General features: G+C 38.5%; 3 protein-coding genes across 4 annotated transcripts in view; 2 read left to right on the top strand and 1 right to left on the bottom strand.

Moving 5' to 3' along the window:
- Window positions 1–2,900: 2,900 nt before the first annotated feature.
- LOC135800770 (transmembrane protease serine 9-like) lies at window positions 2,901–5,966 on the top strand. Its single transcript, XM_065314089.1, has 13 exons — window positions 2,901–3,060; window positions 3,120–3,155; window positions 3,214–3,317; window positions 3,373–3,479; window positions 3,533–3,962; window positions 4,030–4,250; window positions 4,487–4,509; window positions 4,588–4,632; window positions 4,693–4,752; window positions 4,825–4,919; window positions 4,984–5,090; window positions 5,142–5,571; window positions 5,632–5,966. The coding sequence occupies exons 1-13, from the start codon at window positions 2,985–2,987 to the stop codon at window positions 5,800–5,802; spliced, it is 1,905 nt and encodes a 634-aa protein (XP_065170161.1). The 5' UTR covers window positions 2,901–2,984; the 3' UTR covers window positions 5,803–5,966.
- Window positions 5,967–5,970: 4 nt separating this feature from the next.
- Window positions 5,971–7,629, top strand: LOC135800853 (angiopoietin-2-like). The gene is made up of 3 exons (XM_065314190.1): window positions 5,971–6,426; window positions 6,478–7,338; window positions 7,390–7,629. Exons 1-3 carry the CDS (start codon window positions 6,101–6,103, stop codon window positions 7,517–7,519), a joined length of 1,317 nt encoding a protein of 438 aa, XP_065170262.1. The 5' UTR covers window positions 5,971–6,100; the 3' UTR covers window positions 7,520–7,629.
- RhoGEF3 (Rho guanine nucleotide exchange factor 3) overlaps window positions 7,571–23,867 on the bottom strand; it is a 30,152-nt gene continuing 13,855 nt past the window's right edge. Inside the window, exons 2-12 of one of the 2 annotated variants that reach the window (XM_065314179.1) lie at window positions 17,128–17,230; window positions 14,924–15,027; window positions 14,709–14,773; window positions 13,748–13,976; window positions 13,575–13,680; window positions 12,450–12,629; window positions 10,530–10,809; window positions 9,427–10,472; window positions 9,151–9,364; window positions 8,847–9,086; window positions 7,571–8,781 (exon numbers count right to left, since the gene is read on the bottom strand). In XM_065314179.1, the coding sequence (XP_065170251.1) occupies window positions 8,639–8,781; window positions 8,847–9,086; window positions 9,151–9,364; window positions 9,427–10,472; window positions 10,530–10,809; window positions 12,450–12,629; window positions 13,575–13,680; window positions 13,748–13,976; window positions 14,709–14,773; window positions 14,924–15,027; window positions 17,128–17,230 (2,710 nt within the window). In that variant the 3' untranslated portion in view covers window positions 7,571–8,638. The remainder of the gene's footprint in view (window positions 8,782–8,846; window positions 9,087–9,150; window positions 9,365–9,426; window positions 10,473–10,529; window positions 10,810–12,449; window positions 12,630–13,574; window positions 13,681–13,747; window positions 13,977–14,708; window positions 14,774–14,923; window positions 15,028–17,127; window positions 17,231–23,867) is intronic. The other variant, XM_065314180.1, reaches the window with a different exon arrangement.

The raw sequence follows: 23,867 nt of genomic DNA, 5'->3' as shown, positions 1-23,867 counted from the left end.
TAATTCATTAAAAAGCAATCTGAATATATGAAATTAGGAGCTTTTCTATTACCGTTCTTTGTTTCAGCTACTTATGTCATGACTGTACTTTGCTTTAAAATCTATTAAAAAGTATAAATTACTTACTTGAGCGGCAAATTGTTATTTCACGCGTGTTGATTAACTATTTCTAGATATTCTAACTTGAGTTCTTGATTAAAAAGAATAATAATTTAATTTTTGGTAGATGCAACTGCAGGACCGACGCTTCAAACGACCCGCACAGCACGACGACCAAACCGCAAATGGATTATGGCCGAAGCTGCAATTCCTTCTTCCTGTAGACAAAGGGGTGGGGGTAAAAAATGTCAACTTTTGACTCACTATGTAATTAGGGACTTCCGATAATTTAAAATTGGTTGAATGTGACAATAACTTATTTGATGATTTTTTCCACAATTTTCATAATCAGAGATGCAATATTACAGCTACAGTTTAAGTATTAACCCTTACATGTTGTTATTATCGGGAAACATTTATTTCTCAAAAAATTATAACTTACGACTAATCTTATTTTAAATTAAGAGAATCAAGCGCGCTTTTCAACGGTTCAATGGAAGGGTGTGCTTCTAGGTCGTGTCAGATTTTCAATTCCGCCCGAAATCACGACATTTGCAGCAATTAACGTAGTGTAAAAATCTATTCAACCACTTCTCAAACGTTAACTCCGATCTTAAAATCAAGTTCCGCAGGTATTAAATTGTCCCAGAAAGTGTTATGTTCAAAAATGTAATATTATGTTATTAATTTACAGAGACTTCAATCTTGCGCAATCTTCAACAGGTAGTTTCATAGGAAATTTACGGGTTTCCTGTAAAGAAAATTACAATTCCACGACGGCCAATCGTTAGATCGTCTAATAAGCTATCGATATCGATGCTTTTATGGTGCTGACACGTTTTGTGGATGATGTGATCCATGTGGAAACACGCGGTATCTGAACCTCAATTTGCAACATTGTTGTGGGCCTCCACAAGTGAATTGCAACTCAGAACCTGCAAAATCTGGTAAAACTTGTGTGAAAAGCTTAAGGAATAGTTAAACAACAAACTAGTTTTTAAAATATGAATAATTGAGCTTTATTTGCCATGATATAACATAAAAACGTTTAAACCACACTCTATTTGTTGTTATTTGTTTAAAACTATAATTTATCACCGAATTTATGTTTAAATATATAATCTGAACGTGAAATAATGTTTCAGATTGTTTTTACCCAAGATTCTGTTTTCTAAGTCACATTTTTTTGTTGCAGACACAATTTAACACCTGATATCTGCTCTGCTGCTATTGGTGTTAATAACAATGAAAGAAGAGGGAAATTTGCAATTCTAACTGCAGGTGCTTCTTAAACAAGATAAGATACTCCTAGAAACGTCGTGGTTGCATTTATGGCTGACTAAATTTGGTTTTAATTGCAATGGATTGACTGGATTTGGTTCGCATTATGAATAATTCAATGTATTTTTGATGATAACTTTTGATGTGATGAGAATTTCAATATTCTGATTGCTGATTTGGATTCAGCAGGTATAAATACCGGTGAGGACATATGTAAACAAATTTCTAGTTGGTTTCTAATTGGATTTGCTTTAGGTTTGTAAGGGGAGATCGTCCGCCATGTTTCAAGTTGGAACATTGGAACGCCTTTATGTATTCTTACCTATCGGCAAGGCCCCTCCTTTGGAAGTACTTACTGGTACATGCTGTAGTAACAATCGCACATGAACCGTCCGACTTATTCTTATCAATAGAGGGGTTTGGTTCGAGATACCTGGCTGTAGACCAAGGCAGCGGCTAATATCTTTGCCAAACCAAGCTGGGTTTGTTTCTTTGTTGTTTCCTCCTTCTTTTTCTTGTTTAGTTTTGTTTAAAATTACTGTATATTGAAAGAGGTAAATTTTATTTGGAACAATTGTTGAGTTAAATGTTGCAAATTTTTTATTTCTTTGATTAATATTACGCTGTAGGTTCTTTATGTTTTTATTGTTTAATTATATTTTAAATTACTATACACTTACAAATAAATGAAATTAGCTCTAAATGTAAAGTTAAGTTGTATACAATTAATTTTAAAGTATTAAATGTAATAAATTCTTAATTATTATTTTATAAGTCACCACCACTTTGTGCATTCGTGGGCTGCAGCCCTACTCCCACGTTAAAACAGCCCAGAAAAACAAACACTTTGTGCTGTTTAGTTAAAAGCACGTTGCTTAAACCTGGGTCATCCTAATGATTAATGAATTAACATGGGCACAATATGTATCCGATTTACATAGCAGTTTTTCTCTCTTGTGAGTTGCAATATACATTTATAATACTGGCATTTATAATATTACTATAGTCGCATACGTCTTTATCAACAAGAGATCCGCACGAAACTGGCGGCAATACACGGATAGTGCATGCCTCAGCCAAGCAGGTAAGAAGCGACAGTTTATGATAAGAAAGCAAGAGATGCGCAAAGCCGGTGCGTTGATATCACGCGACCTTGAGCGCGAATTGCATTTAGTTCCTGCGATCTAAACTAAACTAAGACGCGGTAACGTGCGGCGTGAGGGGATGGCATCGTCGACACACGAGAATGCGATAAGAAAGTGTAAATTGTGTTCAAAACAAACACAATTCTCGTGTCGAATGCTCGCGCTTGCTGATAAATATAAAAATAAACAATACAATTCTATTTTATGATTTTTACTTAACGCTAGCGACATCTCCCGCAATTTAGATTAGGTGCACAAGAATTTTATTTATTTATAACAAAAACGTTATAAATTATTACAGGAAACAAAGTAAGAAAATGAAAACCGGTTTTTTAAATACCTGCGTAATAAATCTTTGTTACATTATGCTCGGGAAGTATTTAATTATTTACTTAGTCGTTTATTGGCATTGAGACTGCAACAACATAAGATTTAATGAAAATCGCATTCTTGTAAATAATGTATCTAACACTTAAATATATATTAACTTTATCTGTGACATTAATACCATTATTTGATACATGTACAACCGCGCGTAAGTAGACAATAAAAGCAATTAAAATATATTCATATTTGAAATTGATTTAATTATAGCAGCGCGACGCAAAATTGGAGAAATCAGCAAACAAAGTATGTGGATTAATCAGTGAATATCCCAGAAATCTACGAGTATAATACAATGTTTTAGAATGCAGAGAAGTTTATTTACACAGATATATTCCTCCAGAACCTGAAGTGTGGATTATTGGCGGAGGTGGATATGATGCTAAAGCCAAAGAATATCCACACATGGTCAGTATTTATGAATCTTCACGTATTCTATCAAAAGCAAAATATTTTTTTATAGGCTGCTCTGGGTTACGGTGCATGGAACAATTTAAAATGGGCATGTGGAGGTTCTTTAATTAGTGAAAATATTGTATTGACAGCCGCGCATTGTATTAACACCACAATGTAATATGCAAACGCGTAAATTTAGACTTAGAATTAAAATATGAATATTTCAGAGGTCCTTTGACGTATGTCCGCTTGGGTGATCTTAATCTTCAAAGCTACAATGATAACGCTGATCCTCAAGATTTCAACGTAACCCGCACCATAATCCATCCAGATTTTAATCCTCCATCAGCATATAATGACATTGCCTTGGTAGAATTAGATCGTCCATTTGAAAGAACCAGAGAAGGAGACTTTATTGCACCAGCTTGCCTCCAAACAGACCGAAATATTACCAGTGGTAATTGGACCGCTATTGGTTGGGGAGAGACTAGTTTTCGCGGTCCAAACGCAGCTCATTTACAGGTGATGGAGTTAAGTAAAGCAGAGCACAGTGTATGCGATGAAGCGTACTCAAATTCAGGGAAAAGAAGGTTACTGAAAGGAGTTGATGATGATGGTCAGATGTGTGCAGGAGACGGACATATTGATACTTGTCAAGTAAATAATAATCATGGAAAAGTGGTAGATACTAAATTAATTGTTATTAATGTTTTGATTTTTATAGGGTGATTCTGGAGGACCACTACAAGTGAAAAATGCAGAGTATAGAACAGGTTACACAGTAATTGGAATTACTTCTTTTGGAAAACCTTGTATACTGACTAAAAAACCAGGAGTATATACAAGGGTCTCACATTATATTGAATGGATAGAATCTATTGTTTGGCCTGAATCAAACCACAATAATACTATAACAACAACAGCAACATCAATCATTAATTTGGAGTAAATTGTAATAATTAAGCTGGTATTGTAACAAATATTCTTTTTAAATAAAAAAGAAAATTTAATCTATAATATAATCTCTGTCTACAGTAGAAAAGAAGTGACTCTGTTGAAAAGTTTTTAATCCATTTCCTAGTAGCAAATAGCAAAAAACTGGTTTTACTTGTACAGGAATAACAAAGTAATTAAATATGTGAAGATTAGTAGTTAACACTATAGACGTGGTTTAATTGCAGATTGACATTGAATCAGTGCAGTTGTAAACACTCAACTCAAACTAGAGTTATAATAAAAGCGTTAAAAGTTTAAAGAATGTACGCGCATCTGACAAAAATAGTAATTTTGATAGAAATTATAATATTAGCTAATGGTTTACCCAACGGTAAGTTGAAACTTTTGCAAGTATCATGAGATACAAGATACAATTATCATATGATTATAGATGAATGTAATCTCGCAAATTGCACTAGTGTACGAGAAGTTGGCGAAATCAGTAAACAAAGTGAGTATGATTTTAATATACACGTAAATAATTAGTGACATATAACATTTCATTCTTAATCTTTTTTTACAGAATGCAAGGAAGTGTATTTGAATAGAATTAGAATAGTGGATAAAATAATTGGAGGCGGTGGATATGATGCACAAGCTCGAGAATATCCCCACATGGTTTACATCGCGATATTTTTATTTTTAACTAATATAACTCATTTTTTAACTAAATTTATTTTAGGTGGCATTGGGTTATGATCATGATAATGAAGTAAAATGGGGATGTGGTGGATCTTTAATCAGTGATAAATTTGTTTTAACTGCTGCTCATTGTATTGATACTGCAATGTATGTATAAACATATCAATTTTCCAATCTAATCTAATCATTATGTTTTAGTGGTCCTGTTAAATATGTGCGTCTTGGTGCACTGAAACTTGTAAATTTCGACATTGATCTGCATGATTCGAATCCTCAAGACTTCAACATTTCTCAATTTATTATACATCCAGAATACAAACCTCCATCAGCCTATAATGACATTGCTTTGATTGAATTAGACGGTGTTGCAAAATATGGAGAATTTATTGCTCCAGCATGTCTTCAATCGGAAAGAAACATTACTAATCCTCGTTGGACTGCACTTGGTTGGGGTGAGACCAGTTACCAAGGACCTATGGCAGATCACCTACAAGTGATGAAAGTAGATAAAGCAGAGCACACCTTGTGCAATAATTCATATGTAAGTGCAGGGAAAAGAAGACTACTTACAGGAGTCAAAGATGATTCTCAAATGTGTGCAGGAAATGGAAAAATCGATACCTGTCAAGTAAGTACCTTTATTACTTCAAAATTACACTAAAAAGTACACGTGGATATTTTTATACAGGGCGATTCAGGTGGTCCATTACAAATACGAAATGCTGAGTACCAAACCGGTTATACAATAATTGGAATAACTTCCTTTGGAAAACCGTGTATCCTCACGAACAAACCAGGAGTTTACACACGAGTTTCACATTATATCGAGTGGATAGAATCCATTGTTTGGCCGATGTAGTTTTTTGCGGTTTGTTATGAATGATATCCGACATAATGCGTATTAATTACTTAAGCTTCTGTTGCTTTAAAATCTATTATTACTGTAGCAAAGATGAAAGGTCAAGCACAAGCACACAGTAAAGATCAATATAATATTGTAATAAAAATGTTATTCACACAACATATCTGTCTCTCATATTACTTTTTGCGACACATGTTTAAGCATATGTAGACTTCATCCTTCAACGAAGAGTTCATTTATATAAAGTTATTCGCCAGTTGTGCATCTGACATCTATAAATTTCTGTCTGGTAAAAATGTGGATTTTATCAATCGTTATTCTCATCATTACGTGTGTTTCAAACATCTATTGTGCGTCGTATCGCGGTAGCAATCAACTGGAGGCAAAACTTGACGAAATTCAGGCTGATCTGCGTGACATACCGTCAGTTCTATTGATCACGGGGAAAAATAATGAAATTCATCAACTGGTTCAAAATACCGACGCAATCTTAAAAACTATTCATGATCAATTTGTTGAGCTTCAGAAAAGAACTGAAATTTGGTCCACTCATGAACATTTTATAACTTCTTGGTTGGATCAAATCTCCGCCGTAGATAGAAAATTGGATATAATAATAAAGTATACTTTTATTAAACTTATTTAGAACATTAAACTAATCGTTATTTTTAGGGGTCAAGATCGTTTGAATAAAGTCGAAACTAAACTGAATCTTCTACACGAACAAGTCAATAAAATTGATATAGACAAATTCGAGAATTTGATGAATACTGCTGACCACCTTCTCAAAACAAATGATCGCCAAAAAAAGTCCCCAAACAATGAGTTATTCTCCTTTATAGATGAGTATACCACTCGAGGTGTGCTCAGTACATTGAACCGCATTGAAGGTATACTTCTTCAAAAAAGTAAACAACAATTGCCAGAAGATTGCGGCCAAGTAAATCGTACCAGTGAAATCCTGGAAGATATTGCTTCTAAAGTTGATATAATTGTGGACAAGTTGACTGTACCAGAACCAACAGTTGAACAACCTGTAGTTTTTGACCCTAAACCCGAAACAACTACGAGTACAACAGATTCAGTTCTAAAAGTCTCAAGATGCAGTTTGAATCAAATGCAGGACCGATCAGTCACTATTCTAGACCGTCATCCAATTAAATATAATGCCACACATTTGATTGAAGAATACTTAAACAAAAGTTTCGTTGAATATGAACAAGGTTTTGATACGGATACCGCAAACTGGTGGGGCCTTATCAATATGAAAGATGCAAGCGCCGAATGCGATCTAAGACTTCGTGTTGAACTCTGGGACTTCGAAGATAACTTTGCATGGGCTGAATATGATACTTTCAAGATTGCTGATGATGGCCTGTATACGTTAACAGTAGATGGATACAATGGTAACGCAACAGACTCTTTAAGTTCCCTGAGTGGATCACCGTTCAGTACTTACGATAACAACAACGACCAGGCACCAGAATGTTGTCCATGTGCCATTACTTACGGTTCCGGCTGGTGGTTCACTAAGTATGATTTATTTATTTGAAAAGCAGTCCAATTCATTTCCTTTTAATCCAGGTGCTTTGAAGCAAACTTGAATGGTCGATACACCTATGAAGATATCGATTATTATAATGGAATTATTTGGGAAGGATGGCTGGGAAACTACTCACTTAAGCGTGCCAAAATGATTATTACCAGCAAATAATGCGGTGGTGCTTCTTCCTTTAAACGAATAAATTATATATATAGATATATATTAACGCTGCATTTGTATATGTATAATTCGAGTATGAAATAATCAACAACTTCATTGTCTTTGTGTCAACGTAAACAAATGTCTGGGGCAAGCGTGGAATTGAGCGCCACGTGCACTGCCAATCTTCGTAGATTATAACAATAACATTTACAGTGTATGTAACTACTAACAGTTTTTTTTTTGTTTTAATACCAGATATGAATACGTGTTAACAATCGCACCGTGGGTCGCCAAAAAACGGTGCGCTTTACATCAGGTCGTGTAGGAAAAATACAAAAATATAATTCAACCGAAATCGTGTCACAATAATGGAACACCATTATCAAAAATTAGGTCTTTTCTAACACTATCAACAGGTCAGCTACAACTACTATACACAGTGTACTGTACACCGAATGAAAAGTGATATTTCCTCAATGTTTCGAAGCACTAGAAAAAACAAATAAATAAGAAGTGTTTCGAATTGCGAGGGCGCTGCGCAGTAAATAGAATACTTCATCTCGGTCATTGACTAGCTTGGTTTGTTGTGCAGACTGCCGACGTTAACGCCGTGTGTTCGTGAAGTGTGGACGCAACAACGTCTCTACTACCCTGTGTGGTTTCATCGAAGTCAGTTAGGGCACAAGGTGTGCAGTTCTAATACTCGCTCGGTTCTCGTCGCGTTGAGAAATAGAGTTTATGTACAAATAGTTGGTCACATTTATCACAATAACAGATATAATTTTCAAATCGAAAAATGTTGACTTGTGCGCAGTTCAGCAACAAACAGTAACACGCGCGCCGCGTATCCACAAAAGAGTTCGGTAGGCCAAGTAGTAATAAATATCGAAACGTAGGCCACCGGAAAATCGATCCACAGCGCGGCAACAGTTGCCATTTCATATCACTAACGTAAGTTTTGATCGCTACTCTCAGATATTGCAGAATAGTAGTGTCGTAGTCGTAGTACTTCTGCGTGTTACAGCAGCGCATTGCAGTGGCGGACATTTTGGCACAGAATCCTATCACGATTTATGTACTACGGTATCACGAGCCGGGCACAATGTACTACAGTAAAGTCGTCTTGTCTCAGGACACATCACGATGGCGTGTCTTCTTATTGCCGCCGAACGTAAACCACGTGCCGACTTTGCGTCCCAACGAATTCGTGTTCGCTCCGTTCAGCTGCAGGCTCGAACCGAGGAACACATCACGTTTGTAGTTCTCTTTATCTGCAAAATCAATACACAGTTATAAATTCACCTGTACTCTACTGGGAGATAAATCTATAACTTACTTCTAAGTTTGCGTGGTGGTCGGCGTTGACATCGCGCTGCAATTTTCGCGAGATGTCGAGAGGATGCTGGGAAATCCATGCCGTCACATTCGTCCTGGCTGACCAGTCGCCGCTCTTCGGCGAACGCCTGCAACCATCGCTGTTTGTCCAACACGGAGCGACAACACACCAGCAGGAATTTGTCCCGGATTAAGCTGTATATCTTAATTGCGTGGCGCAAATTCACCCCGAGGTGCGGATCTGTGGGAGAAAATCAGTTATTTGCGTTCTAATCACCACCACAATGCTGTATTTATCCATTTACCTTTCCCGTCGGGCATGTCGATCACTTCGGCGGTATTCAGGCATATCCGACCTTTGTACATGTACGTATTCCGCTTGAGAATGTCCTTCTTGCAATAGACTAGCTGGTGATCAAAGAGGAAGAGCATGATGTTAGACGTCCACAATCCAGTCGTCATGCGAACCATTTCGCCCTGATGAATCAACTGCGTGCTCACCTCAATAAGATCCTCGCCCTAAAATGAAACAATAACAATGTAGATCGTTGTTGCTTTCCAACCAAATAAACCAAACGTACCTCCCACCCTTCAACGCGTTGCTGCCACGCTTCGATCTTTTCCAGGCTCTCCATCCGACGCTTCCTTTCGTTGATCAACACAGCGACCCCTTTCATCGCCTCCAACGCCTCTTTGATGTCGTTATAGTCCGCATGGTCCGCCTTGGAATATTTAAGTAATTCGGCCAACTGTAACGGGTATTTACATATTCGCTGCACCGGAGTTAAAAGGTAACCGTCGAGCGGAATTTCAATCAGCCCGCGCATCAGCCGACATGCCTCGAAGAACTTGCTATAGTTATTAAACTGATACAACTCCTGTAGTGTGGCGGTTGCCATCGGATGACTATTACAGTAATCCGAGTACATTTTGAACCCGTCCTTGTGCCTAAGGAAACAGCTCCCCACACAGCTCTTGTGCGGTGCTTCCCAGTCTATACAGCTCTCCAGATCGCGGAGAAACGCAGTCTGAAATTTGAGTATCTCCTCCAAATTGATAAAAATTGTGTCAATTTGTTCTTTAGTGAACATGTCCTCGCGTTTGCGGCACTCGGCCACATAGCCCTCGGCAACATCCTGCAGCACTTTAACAAAATCCCGCTCGGTGTGCACCAATTCGCGCACAACACTAGTCCGCACTTGATCGTTGCTCAGTAATGAGATGCTGGTGCGACGGCGGATTGCATTCGGCGCAGGTTTACCGGATGCGATTGACGCTAGACAATCTTCAACTGTGTCCTCCTGACTTACTCGCAACCGCACTGAGTTAACCGGAAACCACCCGCTTTTACCATCCGCCGAACCCCACCACCAGTCACGATTGTTGGTGTCAATCACTTCCACGACATCCCCGGCACGAAACGCCAACTCCTCGGCATCTATAGCCACGTGATCAAAGACAGCTTCCGCTAGAATAACAACGTCTTCATCCATGGGTAACTCTAGAGACTTTTTACGTTCGCTGAGAGATGCCAAGGAAGACTCGGAGTCGGACATGGTATCCTCGTCGGATGTACCAATGCGCATGTCGTTTTCGTCCTCACTGGCCACACTTATCACCTTCATGCCTGTAGAATATATAACTATACAACTATTCAATGATTTTAATATATATATTACGGTACCTGTTTTGGACTTCATGATGGGAGACAACTTGTCGATGTCGAGCGGCTGGCTCAATGATCGACGCAGCTGTCCGCGACGGTACAGCGGATGATTGCGCATCTGCACATGCGGCGGGCCGTCGGGTGGCTTCTTGCGCGGGCTCTGAGGGCGCGGAGACGAAGACATCGTTCCCCGGCCCGATGCAGACCGGGTTTCCCAACGGTAGATGCGTTGCCCGCCTAGGTCGGAATGTGTGCGCCTCACGTGTTGGTGTCGGTTGGCGCGTGTACGGAGCTCAGCCTGTAAACAACCGCAAGAACAAACAGCTTGTAACACGAGTTCTTCGATAATGGACAAGTTGCAACGAATGAAAGAAGACGACGCGAAGCGAGCGCCGTCTTCGACTGTTTCGCGGAACACGAAACGACAGCTGCGCCCGACATAAAAACCGTAAGGGTGCGATTATGTCGGCGACACCCTTACCAGGCTACCTGCAAACGTTCCGTAGACGGCACGAGCTCACGCACACGTCCGGCCCCTTCAACTTCCTGACACACACGCACTCCCCACACTCAACTCAACTAAGTAGTAACGTAATCAGTAATCAGCACACGCATAAAAATACAATGTGACGAACGCTATTACTCATGAAACAATTATACACAAATTCATCAAACATTTCTACGAATGGTACGTACACATGTTAAACACTCCGAAATGTGGCTATCAAAACGATTAGAAGCGTACTGCCATATTTCAACGGCTTCCCAAATCGCTAAATGTGCGCGTAGAACATTGATAAAACACTCCAGAAATAGCATGAGTCTCGGGTCGCGCGCGCAGCCGCCCGGTGAGCACAATTAAACTGATATTAGGCCGTAAATGCCAGCCAGCGAGAAATATAGGGATTAGCCCAATTCGCCCGCTTCTGCTTCTACCACTTTCACCTCCGCAAGCACGCCACGAAATGAACCGGCAAAAGTCTAATTCGGCGTAAAATCCTTTCCCAAATTACCTGCACAAGATAATAATCCGATGAGCTGATATTTTCGGTGCGTCCCAACATGCAAAAACATCTTACCGCGACACGAACGTCAGCCGCTTAGGTCCCCGCCGTTAACTAAAGGTTAATTAACGAATCACGAATCACGAATACACAAGTCTCGGGCGCGCGCGCCGCGTACGACGCTATTAAGCGGTTTTCATACAACTACAAGTTGCGAACGGTGGGACTTACTGCGAGTTTCGCTTTGCTTCTTAATTCGTGCGTGATTCATAACTTATACCGCTCGTCATTAAACAGTAGCTTCTAATCAAATCCACTACTGCCGAGTTGCTTTGTGTATTACGTGTGTTTTTTTGTCTGGTTGTGTTACGCTGCGCCGGCTGCACGCTGTTGTGTTCACAGTGATAACCGAATCAATAACACCACGGAGCAATGCGAAGAGAGCGCTCTTTCCACGCGCACTGCACACCCACACTGAGCGCGCGACGGAGAGGTTTTGATAACGCGAGAGCCAACGCGCCGCGCCGGTTCGAATGTAGTGCACGTGCGCGCCGTCTCCTTTCAGCCAGAGGCAAGAAAATTGCATCGCCATAAGTGCCATTGGGCACATGAGTACTGCAAGGACTACTACAAACAACCAGCCAGAAAAGAAACAAAGCTTCCTTACTACAGAAAACAAGATGTTACGTGATACTACGTAAACTACAGAGACGGATTAACAGATGTATCTAAGTAAACTACAAGTAAACAACAGTGTGTAAGATTCTGATCCACCTCTGTAAATATGTGGCTTGGAATGAATACAAATGTGAAAATTATTCTTAAGCAAAGTACGAGTAGCATCTATCGATCCAAAGCATTCTCCAAGCCTGTAGATTGTGAATGCAACTGGTCGCATGCGTGCGGAATGCTAATGATTCGTGTAAATACATACCTTAAACCGATCAATGAGGATCTGATTGAGCAGATCCGAGTGGGGTCGAGGGGTACAACGCGCATGGCCCCCGCGTCGACGGACAGCCGGCGGACTGTCGAGATCGTCGCCCTGGGGGTCTGTTTCACCGTGTGACTCCGAGCTATTGTCGCCTCCGATGCCGCCGCATCCCGGGGCCATCTGAAATGTCATCGCAATGTTAAATTTAAACACCAACCATTGATACAAATTCGCACACCAGCAACAAATTTCGAATTTTGATCAAATTTTAATCAAATTTTTGATCAGCATACCTGTGCTTCGGTAAAGAATTTTTAATTTAAAATTCCATACTCCACTCACGCAATAATGTACATATTCCAAAATCGGTTACAAAAATATTAGACAAAATCAGTTAAGCTTACGCACAACATCAAAGAGTAAAACCACAAATTTATATAATAGTCGAACACATTTGAAGAACACACCTGAAGAAGTCTGTTTCTAAAGAGACTACGTGAGCATAATGATAGAATGATTGTATACAGTTTGGTGTTGTTGTGGTTCGAGTGTACATGATGCAAAAACAGGGAAGAGATGAGAATTAAAACCGTGATGTTGATATACTCGAGGGCAGGGATATGTATTTACATGACCAATCAAAACAAAAATCATGATGGCAATCACAAAACCAACGCCACTACGCAAACCGCAGGGTGATAGAACAACAAGATGATGTATCAAAACGTGATATCGTTCAAATATACGCAATAATATTTATATAAATATATATAGATATACTTAGATATACTTAAAATGTTTATAGCATGACAAGTATCTTACCAAGCTATTCTAGCCGCAGTCTAGTAAAAATTGATGAAAATTAGTCAGTCATTAAATCACGGAATTCATTGGTTCAAATATGCAAGATCGTCGTTTAGAGGGTTACGTTAAATTCGAATGGAATTTGCTTCAAAATGGAAAGTGCGCGTCTCACAAATACGCAAATGGACGTCGTACGTGTGCACTTGTTCAAAGATGTAAGCAAAAAAGGGATCAATGTGTGAGAGTATCCAAAAGTCAAGAAGAAATGAGAGGCAACATCAGGAGAGAGGATGAGATTCATTGTGGTACAAATAAACTCACCTCAATCTGGATGCCGCTATCGCCACTGTTGCACTTCATACTACGAGTCGCCTTGTTCATCTTCTTGCGTTCTTTACTCGAGCGCCAAATTAAAGGACCGAACCTACTGGCGAATCAATAAGTTACACGTTCAGATAATTCCAATATTGATTCTGCAGTGGGTCAATGTTTACCTGTGTTTTTGTTCGACGGGCTCAAAGACATTGGCGTCGATGGTGCTGGCGGGCTGCTGGGCGCGTTGTGGTGAGGTCTCTTCCTCGGAAGGGTGGTCGCCGGGCTCGGCGAAGCTATCACCAAAGTCCGCCGACCCCCCGCCGCCATCCTTGCTGCCCCTGCTGCTGCTTTTCTGGAAACGCAGCGAGAAGGTTTTGCGAAATTTTTGCAATACACTTTCGGCATTACCTAGAACATTCAGGACATAATCGGCGTCAAAACAGCTTCTAACTATAAAGCGGGTTTACAAGTGCTATTGTTATAATGTTGTTTTACTTAAGCGTACTACACTATAACATCACACAGGTCACACACAACACTAATAGCTTAAAACTATCTATGCAAAAACGAAAGAAAATCAAGTGAGTGATACTTTTGCAAAAGCAGCCCCGGTTCTCGAACACCTCGCACGAATTGTAGATCTCGAAATTGAAGCCATACATGTTTTCACATTTCACATGAGACCATAGACGTAAAATGTCTGAGAGGTTGTGTTAACGTTAACGCGAACAACAACTGAATAAACTTGAGATTGAAAAGAGTCAGGCGCGTGTGTTTTGAAGACAGAGTGGCCTTTAGAACAAGAACAACAAACAATAACTGCTCGAGGGTATTTAACTAAAGTAACTTTAAAAGTGTTAGTCCTGCACTGTTGTGCAGTTTGGTGAGATTTGTTGTTTATGCAGCAATACACGCTTCGGTCGGGAACAGCGCAACATTCAGCTGTAATTCCCGGGCTTAATCTTTGCTGATTCGTGCATTTAATGCTTCAATGCCACGCGACTCTTATGCTATTGCATTTCTCTAACAAATCGTAAGCAATTATTATTTACGTTTAAATTTTAAAACGCACCGCTTTTGCTCTTTGTTCTATATTCTGATTAGTTCCGAGCTCGTGCTCGTAATTATTCGACAACTCACCGGAAAATTGTTTGCGGTTTTCCTTCGCCTGCGTCTGGCCGGTGTTGTTCGCGTTCTTGTGCTTCCTGCAAGACGATTCAAATAAATGCAACTAAAATTTGATCTATCGCAAGATGTTATCGATTTCCATCAATAAAATCTCATTATAAATCAAGAGCAGCGAATTGCCAGCCAAAAAAAAAACTAGCTGCAGAAAACCGAATGAAAAATCCTACCTTCCATCGCGTTCCTTTGCGTCAATCAGCTGCGGGGTCGAATTCGCTTTGGTGCGACGTCCATCACCAGAAGGCGAACGTCTTCGATTGCCGTCGTGTAGGGGCTGTAAGTAAATTCGCACATCACTCACTGACATCATATTGCGCACAAGTTGAAATTGTTTTTATAATTTACAGCGTGCTTACGCAATGAATCAATGTCACCGCAGTGTTTGCGCGCACGTGGCGTTAATTAAACGTTATCTATGCCAAATGTGTTTGCACCCGCGCAGCACACCCTTCAAGAGAAAGGGTTGTTGGGATGCATTCATGATATCAATTATTAGCGCTTTGATTAATAAACCGTTTACACACAATTATCAATTATTCGCTGAAATTGAGCACGTGGGAGCGGAGCATTACGTTTTGTTTCCGAGGTATCGCGGATTGTTTGTCTAATTTCGCGCTCGGCGCGTTTCTCTGATTGCATTCCACGTGATATATGATATCACGTTGTGGCTTGTAAGCAAAATGCTTTTTAATTAAAGCGACATTTCCAACACACACTTCACAAAATGGCAAATCCCTACTAATATTATAAATGCGAAAGTCCTGATGTTTGTTACACTTTCGCGCAAAAACTACTTAACAGGTCATCATGAAAATTTGTTCACATATTCTTAGTGGTCCCCGAATGGTTACAGGCTACTTTTTTATTTAATAAAAAAATTATTTTTTAAATAAAATAAAAAAATTGTTTAGCCAATAATACCTCTGCATCTGGCTATTTGACTACTTTAACGCCATCTAGCATTCCAGCAATGAAGCTCAAACCTAAGTACTATAGTACCATCACACTGTATTACCGACAGCTACGTCAACATCAAATCCAATTGACTACACTATGGAGACTGTACATATACTTCACTACTACATATACTTCCATACACTTCATTATTTTAGATATTCGCGAGCGAAGTCGCGGGTTAAAGCTAGTATTAAATATTTCTTTGATAAGTAGAAAATAACAGATAAAATTGAATACATACAGCGTAATAAATAATCATCTGTCAATGAGTCGTATTGGTATTTGTTTCAACGTAAACGATTTATGACTTTACTGATAATATATACGCATTGTGATATTAAATCCTTTGATGCACAGCACACACAAAACACAACACCAAATTGATATCGATTGTTGATCGATGTTTGCTGTTTACCCACGCAAAGTTCACACTTGACTGGCCAAAATGCAGCGCAAACATGGCCGCCAGCTTTGTTTCGCCGCAATTCACGATTTCGAATTATAAAAGCCTTTGCAGGGAACACCAACGAGCGTAAGCGCCTTTCAATACAAGCTTTTATATGTATTTAGGTAAGTGGATTCGAATTCGAACGTGATCGGCAATTGTAATGGCGGATTTTTTTGTTTAAATAGTTTATTGACCGCTCAATGAATTGAATACACAAAACTTCCGTCTGATATGTTAAACAAATATCATGCTATCATAACCTAATTTAACCGCTAGCGAAATGAGGTTAGGTTTATTCTAATTCGTAATCTGCACGTGATATGCAACTGCATAGTCTTGTCAAGAAAACGCATCAGCATCACCAACTGCATCACCAACTGCCAAATCATAAATCCACACACAGAGTTAACCGACGCCCTGCACCAGAACGTGCAGCGAAGCATCCAGAAAGCAATAGATTCTCTGAATGCAACATCTGCACTTGACAAATACAACGTGATTATTGTAATATGTCTCTCGGCGGTGGCAGCGACACAATGAAACAAGGAGAATACGTGAATATCTAAAAATCGCTTTAGTTGCTTGAACAATTCAATACTGGAATTGCCTATAAATTCAATTAGATACAAATCCACAATGTGCGTGCATAATGTATTTCCACAGCCAGTAGGTATTGTGTTTAATGAATATCTAATGCATCAAAATTTGAATAGAAATTCTGAATTTGCTGCAATTGTAGTCACGCCAATAATGTACGTTTGGTTGCCTACATCAACTATAAAACTATATCAATATCAACATCATTCAGTATGAAACTAAATTTAAAATTCAGTTCGCGCTGTGTTTACGTTTATAATAGAAAATTTATCGCTCAAAATGCCTCCGAAATACTTCATGTAATAATATTTATTACTTCACTATGCATGAACACATAGATGTGAAAAATCGCTGCTATTCTTTAGTACTTACCGTGACGGGCGCTGTTTGCGAAGTTTCGATCGGCGTACGTCGTCGAAAACCCGGCGAGGAACCGAGACTCTCCGTGCCGCGACGCCTCCACGGAAACTGACCTCTGGAACACACAAAAAAGCACAACATGAGCAAAAGGGGTCAACCAGGGCAGGAGACTAGGTGAGTCGCTATTAATGCAAGGGTTACTCCAGAAATAATACGTCTAAACCCCAAACCGCCAACATGACCATGACGAAAATGGGTAAAATGATGGTCGGCTCTAATCTTCAATAATAACAAACGACAATCGAATAACCCAGTAGACTAAACGTCCAGTTTTATATCCTTCAAGCATTTTCACAAATATATTTGAAATGAAATTGAATTTTCCTACATTAGGGGGCGGCTGGTAATTCTCCGGGCAGCCATTCGCATTGACAAATTGATCCCCGTAGATTTCAGTTGGCGTACGTGAGGCTAAATACGAGCGGCAGCACTTAGTGCTTAGAGAATTGTGCACGCTTTGTAATTAAACTAAATCAATACCTGGCAGTCTAAATAACAAAAAATATTTTACTGTAAATACATGCAATTTATTGCATTAAGTCAAATTGTCTGTTGAATCTCTAAATGAGACATATGAGAAGGATTATGGCGATTGGTATTAGACGTAGGTAAGCCTAATCGCATTGTGAGCTTTTGGTAATTATTGATAACGTAAGCGAGACATTGGTGTTCTCATCCACTAATTCGCCATATATCCCTATTTAGGATATAATATAATATGCAGAATTGTGTGGCCTGTGACGATCAGTATTCGAAAATATTGTTAAACGTAATGCAATAATCGTCATTTGGCGAAAATTCAATGAAAAACGGAAACACACAGGAAAAGAAGGAAGCGATGCCCTAAAGCCGACCGGTTTATTCAAATCAAATTACACGCTAATCCGATTTGTATCAGGAAGGTATCACACGCAAACGCAAAGTGGAAAACTGCGTACAACAAGCGTTTTAAAAATTGAAATGAATGCTAATTGAGTATTATACAAGCACTGGCACATTCTGCATCGTTAAACAACCGTGCGCAGAACTCATTTTACAGCGTTTTAAATTAAAAGTGCCTCATTTGTTCCTGGATAACTTGATATTGTTTATTGCGTCGTATATTAATTTAATTTGCCCCAGCGCCATCTACACCATTAACATAACCTATATTCATATGAAAATTAACCTAAAATCGATTTATAAAAGTATTATAGGACATTTGTTATTAACCTGCACTTTTTCGGTATTTAAAATTAGGTTAAGTTATGCAGAGGTACTATTTATAACGACAGTCAAAGTGCACTCACTCGAGAACGCTCGTAAAAGAAGACATACAGTCGACACATGGCACCATGACACTCCGCTTTAATCATCTCTTTGATCTTGCTACCTATTTATGCATTCACAATCATGCAAATGATGTAAATAAAAATACCAAAAGCATGTGTAAAAGTTATAACTCAAAAATCGCCGATAAACACGACGAAAAAGACAATAATTCGTCTCTGATCTGGTGTTGATAAATATGTCAACGGACTAAGTAAAGCAATAAAACGCTCTCACACATCTAGATACTTTCTTTTCACGCGCGTCGCCCGTAAGAAAATGCCACTTTTAGGATCACGAGTTTGATGTTTTTTTTTCTGCGTTGTTTTCGAGTAACGCAATACATTTGATGTAATAAAACGCTTGAGAAAATTCCTGCGAGGCACGAGACGCGAGTAGAAACAGGAAGGACGCGGCATATTGAAACCGAATATTGCTGAAAAGCTATGCGAACTTAGCGAAATCGCTCACGGACTCACAAACATGACATGAACGCGAAGAAAAAAACATCGGGCTAATTTCATAAATATTCGCGACAATTTACGTATACATAAAATTTACATTTGAAATTAAAGTAATGCTTAAATTTTAAAAAATAGAAAAATATAGAAAATATTATTTTATCTAAAATACACTTGTAAAGGTAGATTCAGCAAAACATAAATTAAAAAAAATTAAAATGAACGGAGAAAAATTATTTTCATAAAAATATTTTGATGTGATGCAGAAAATGCGAAGAATGCGCGAAATTTAAATATTTTTGATTGTTGTTCATGACAATGGTAATGAAATCCACAAAAAAATCACTTATTTTATAAAATACAGAATATGAAAAAGAAACTATTGCATTTCACCGTTACAAGCGACATTATCGAATACCTGGTATTCGTACAAATTGCAATAAGCCGTTTTACGTTTTTCTTCAGCTTTAAACGATGCAAAATAAAACAAGCCTCAATGGAAAGTTGATTGTAGTTTGTAACGTTACGGAATGTACAAAGGGTATTGTTCGTCAGCCATATCGGTAGATAATTGGCCGTGCCGAAAGCGCACTGGTGCATCACCAGCCGATAAATAAAAAAAAAAACAACAAAATCGCGATAATGATTTATCAACCACGCGCAGTGAAATTTATTCGCTTGGCACGCAATCTAACAATGCATTCAATTTGTTATGAAAATATGTATTTGATTGCCTGACAACGTGAGGTACAACACTCAAAGTTAAACGTTTGCTTTGTACAGATGCTGATTGTACTCTCAAACTACAAACAGCAAGCAAACAGTAATGTCACATATCACTTGCGTTACTAGATTTATTTATAGTTTGTTCTCCGACAGGAAAACTTTCGTTTTGCATCTGTATGCACACATTTGTTATTCTTTCTTTCTTTGAAGTGTCATTTTCAGCCGGTTTCCCACTTGTTCAAACAAAAGGAACAGCAGTTTGGTTGCGATTGCAAATAGGCACGGTGCGTTTTTATTTTAATGGGTTCTATGCGATGCTGTATTCAAAGGAAATTTCATTGGAGATTGGTATATGTACATGGAAGACACAAAAAGCAAAATATCGGTTTTTTTTTTATAAAAAAATTTATTTTTCAGAATAACCGAGAGCAGAAAAATCGTAGTACATAAAATCATCAACTGTGATTTATGTCTTATGCAGATCTTACATTTTAAACAACTTGCAGTATTGCAGAATGTGCAAAAATATGAAAATACCGTTTATAACCGTTCCATGCATCGTCAACAGCTGACGGCAGATGTGCAATGACTATTGACTCAAGAAAATTGCACCTTTCACTTAAATAAACAAAATATTAAAAAGTCTACATACACTAATTTCAATGCATATTTCAATTCTTATTGAATGTGTATTGGGTTGCCTATATTCTATAGCTTATTTCTAACGCTATTGAAATGAAACGTACCGAAATTTGTGACTTTTACTTTGACGATTCAATGTACTTTACGAATGCAGCCATTCACATTCAGATGCTCGCTCACATCTGCCGCATTGTGACGCCATCAGATATTTGTGCGAGCAGATAAGAGGAAAACGGTGGCACCGACGCGACAAAAACTATTCTTGCTCAACGCGCATTATTCATTCATCGAACGCCAGCATATCTCACAGTCGCACTTCCTATGAATACCTGTTATACCAGATCAACAAGAATAATGGAAGAAAAGAATGTGCCGCACACTAAACCCAGCAGATGCGTACTTTAAGTGAATTTATTTTTAGACCAAACTCTACATTTTGTGAGTGTTGTTTGAAATTTAGCAACGACAGAGTTTGAAAATGATTAAACTCGTTAAACACTTAATTTATGCGAGAGGTGCGTGCGAATTGCGAATTTTGAGTTTTCAATTAAACGCCTTAGACGTTTTCTTAGGGGGTGAAACGTCGTAGTTACGCAAATTTACTTCCAATTCGAAATAGAAAGTAAACATCATCAACACTAATTGCAAGTTAGTTTAAACTTTGCAAGTTTATACCAAATAAGCTAATTATCAAGTTAAAATTACGCCGTTATTTTGAAGAAAAACAATTTAAACTGCAAAGTAACTGTTAGTAACAAATAGCAAAATAAAAACCTGTCGACTTTCATCGATGGGTGGGTGGGTCGTGGAAATTTATTTTATTCGCTGCGGTGTGCTATTATAATCGTACGTCAATTTTAATGCGTCCATTAATTTTACGAGCCCGCCCCGAAAACCTCTTCGTCGACAACTCCGCGCTCTCTGCAATTACGCCCGGCGACTTTTACGATCATTCGATGCGAATTCATTTCTCATTCGGCGCTGTTTAGAAACGCATGCATTGGAGGCTGAAATTTGCGAATGGCGCAGAAAATGTCGTGTGCTCGTCGTCATAAAGCGTGCTCGTTACGTATTATAAGCTGTCATAAAGCGACCAGGTGGATGTCGCATTAAGCCCACAGACGAAGATATTTCTAATACAAATAAGTGTTAATAATCTACATAATGCGTATGTGGAATATAATCATTTATCTCCTAGAAAGTCATTACATTAGAAATTGTCATTGTAAGGCGTAAACTCCACCCCGTGACTAAAACCCGTGACTAAAGTATTTAATCACTTTTTATGTTTAAAAACCGTATTTACCTATAATTTATTAAACATTGCATGCGTTCTACCCAAAATATTCCACTGTACATCAATAAACAATTAAAACACTCCTCCCCATTAATTATAATTCATATTTCGCATCAATAATACCTCAAATATTATTAATACACACACACATGTTAAGCATACCGTCATTGGACCACATGAAACAGCAAGCAAAACCGAAGCGAACCGAACACTTTTACCCGCACGCTAAATTTCGATTAATTAAGCGCCGTAATTAGTTTTTGCATACATTTATGGACGGGCGCGAGCGCTCGCACATTTATTACCATTTTCGTATCGAATACTAGCGCGCACGCGGCCGGCCGCAATTAATCTCGCTTGTGAAATCGATGTTACTGCTTGCAATGTATGCGCAAAGTCGTGAGCACGTTTTGTACAACCACGCGTGCCATCGTAAACAAGCACCAGGCAGACGCAAGCATTATTATTACGTTCGCACGCACTATTTGTTTACCGGTTGGAATTTCAAACTGGCCGACCGCATGACGTTTTAATAAGCAGTCATGTGTGAGCGGAGTAAAATGTGTGTGCATAATATTTGCCTAGGATTTCGCTATGTGAAGAAATGTTTAGTGTCTCAAAGTTTTAATTTTTCGAAAATTTTACGCCAATATCGAGTGAAATTGATATTGAATGCAGAAAATAAGCTAGTGTGGTGTAAAGTATTTGTTGATTGCGCTTTTGTCTCATTTTAACCCTAAATGTACATCCCGCAAGCGAGTTTATCCACAAAATTTAATTTTTGATTCAAAATTTGCTTTTTAAACAACTGAACTTGAATGTGAATAATCTGTTATTTCTACCACTAATATCCCTACTAATATTATAAATGCGAAAGTCCTGATGTTTGTAACACTTTCACGCAAAAACTACTTAACCGATCATCATGAAAATTTGTACACATATTCTTAGTGGTCCCCAAATGGTTATAGGGTACTTTTTATTTAATAAAAAAAATTATTTTTGAAATAAAATAAAGAAATTGTTTAGCCAATAATACCTCTGCATCTGGCTATTTGACTACTTTAACGCCATCTAGCATTCCAGCAATGAAGCTCAAACCTAAGTACTATAGTACCATCACACTGTATTATCACACTGTATTACCGACAGCTACGTCAACATCAAATCCAATTGACTACACTATGGAGACTGTACACTATACTTCCATAGACTATAGTTTCAGCCATTTAAATTTCCCGCCATTCTACTTCATTGTTACTTCTTCTGGGACTACAGACGCGTACGGAAGCAACTTCATTATTTTAGATATTCGCGAGCGAAGCCGCGGGTTAAAGCTTGTTTCAATATATTTTCAGTTCATTTGATCTTTTATATATTAATTTCACTAAATTTAATCTACACTGGCTTTAAATTATCCTAAGCCTTCAATTTGCTCAATATTATCCACTTTTGTAGTTGCTGCATTAGTGAAAATCATAGCTTGCACTTTGAAGTAAAAAGATAATACGGAAATGGAAAACTACCGACAACAAACGAAGCTACACAATGTGCATAATCAGAACAAGCCACCCTGGCTATCTTCAAATCAACATTACGCAATTGGCTCCCTTCAACTTTGCTGTAGTGCAAACGAGTAAAGGAGCAATTTGCACATTGAATCATTGAATGCGTTTTTGTTAGCGTCTGCTTGTCGGGCTTCTCTCCGTTTGAACAGTTTGAATGCAGCATAACGGGAAGCACAGTATGCACATCAAACATGCCGCGCACAAACTCATTTCGTATTCATTTATTTCGGTGCAAGTTGCACCGTCTTATTTGTACAAGTAATTGCTATTCATTATTGTTGGCGGCATGCTAAAACAACGACTTTGCGAAACACTTTTCAAGAAAAAGAAAAAATTCACTGCGCGTTTTCTTGTGCTTCGGTCAAGCGTAGCGTAAATTACCAACATAAGCACACAAAAGAAGATTGATGAACAGCAATCGAAGAAACACAAACGACAAACATTCGAACGGCTGAGATGGTTCCAGCGATTAGAGATTAATTAGGACCAAAAGTTCCCGCTACATCTCATAATGCCAGGCCACTAGACTTGGTTTGATTAATTATGATCCAATTATAGAGTTGATGACTTAATGATATCATCAAACAGCTCGGGCTATTTCGATTAAAAACCGCTGCGGATGCTTTTATTTTAACTTCCTAGCGTCGATCTAATCTGAGACGAGAGAAAAAAAGTAATAAAGTTATTAAC

Source organism: Atheta coriaria, unplaced genomic scaffold, assembly GCF_025399875.1.
Source record: "Atheta coriaria isolate IRGN ID8LTWV9N9 unplaced genomic scaffold, Caltech_Dcor_3.1 hic_scaffold_10_pilon, whole genome shotgun sequence".
Lineage (NCBI taxonomy): Eukaryota > Metazoa > Arthropoda > Insecta > Coleoptera > Staphylinidae > Dalotia > Dalotia coriaria.
Note: the sequence above shows the minus strand (reverse complement) of the source record. Positions and strands in the feature narration are given on the sequence as shown.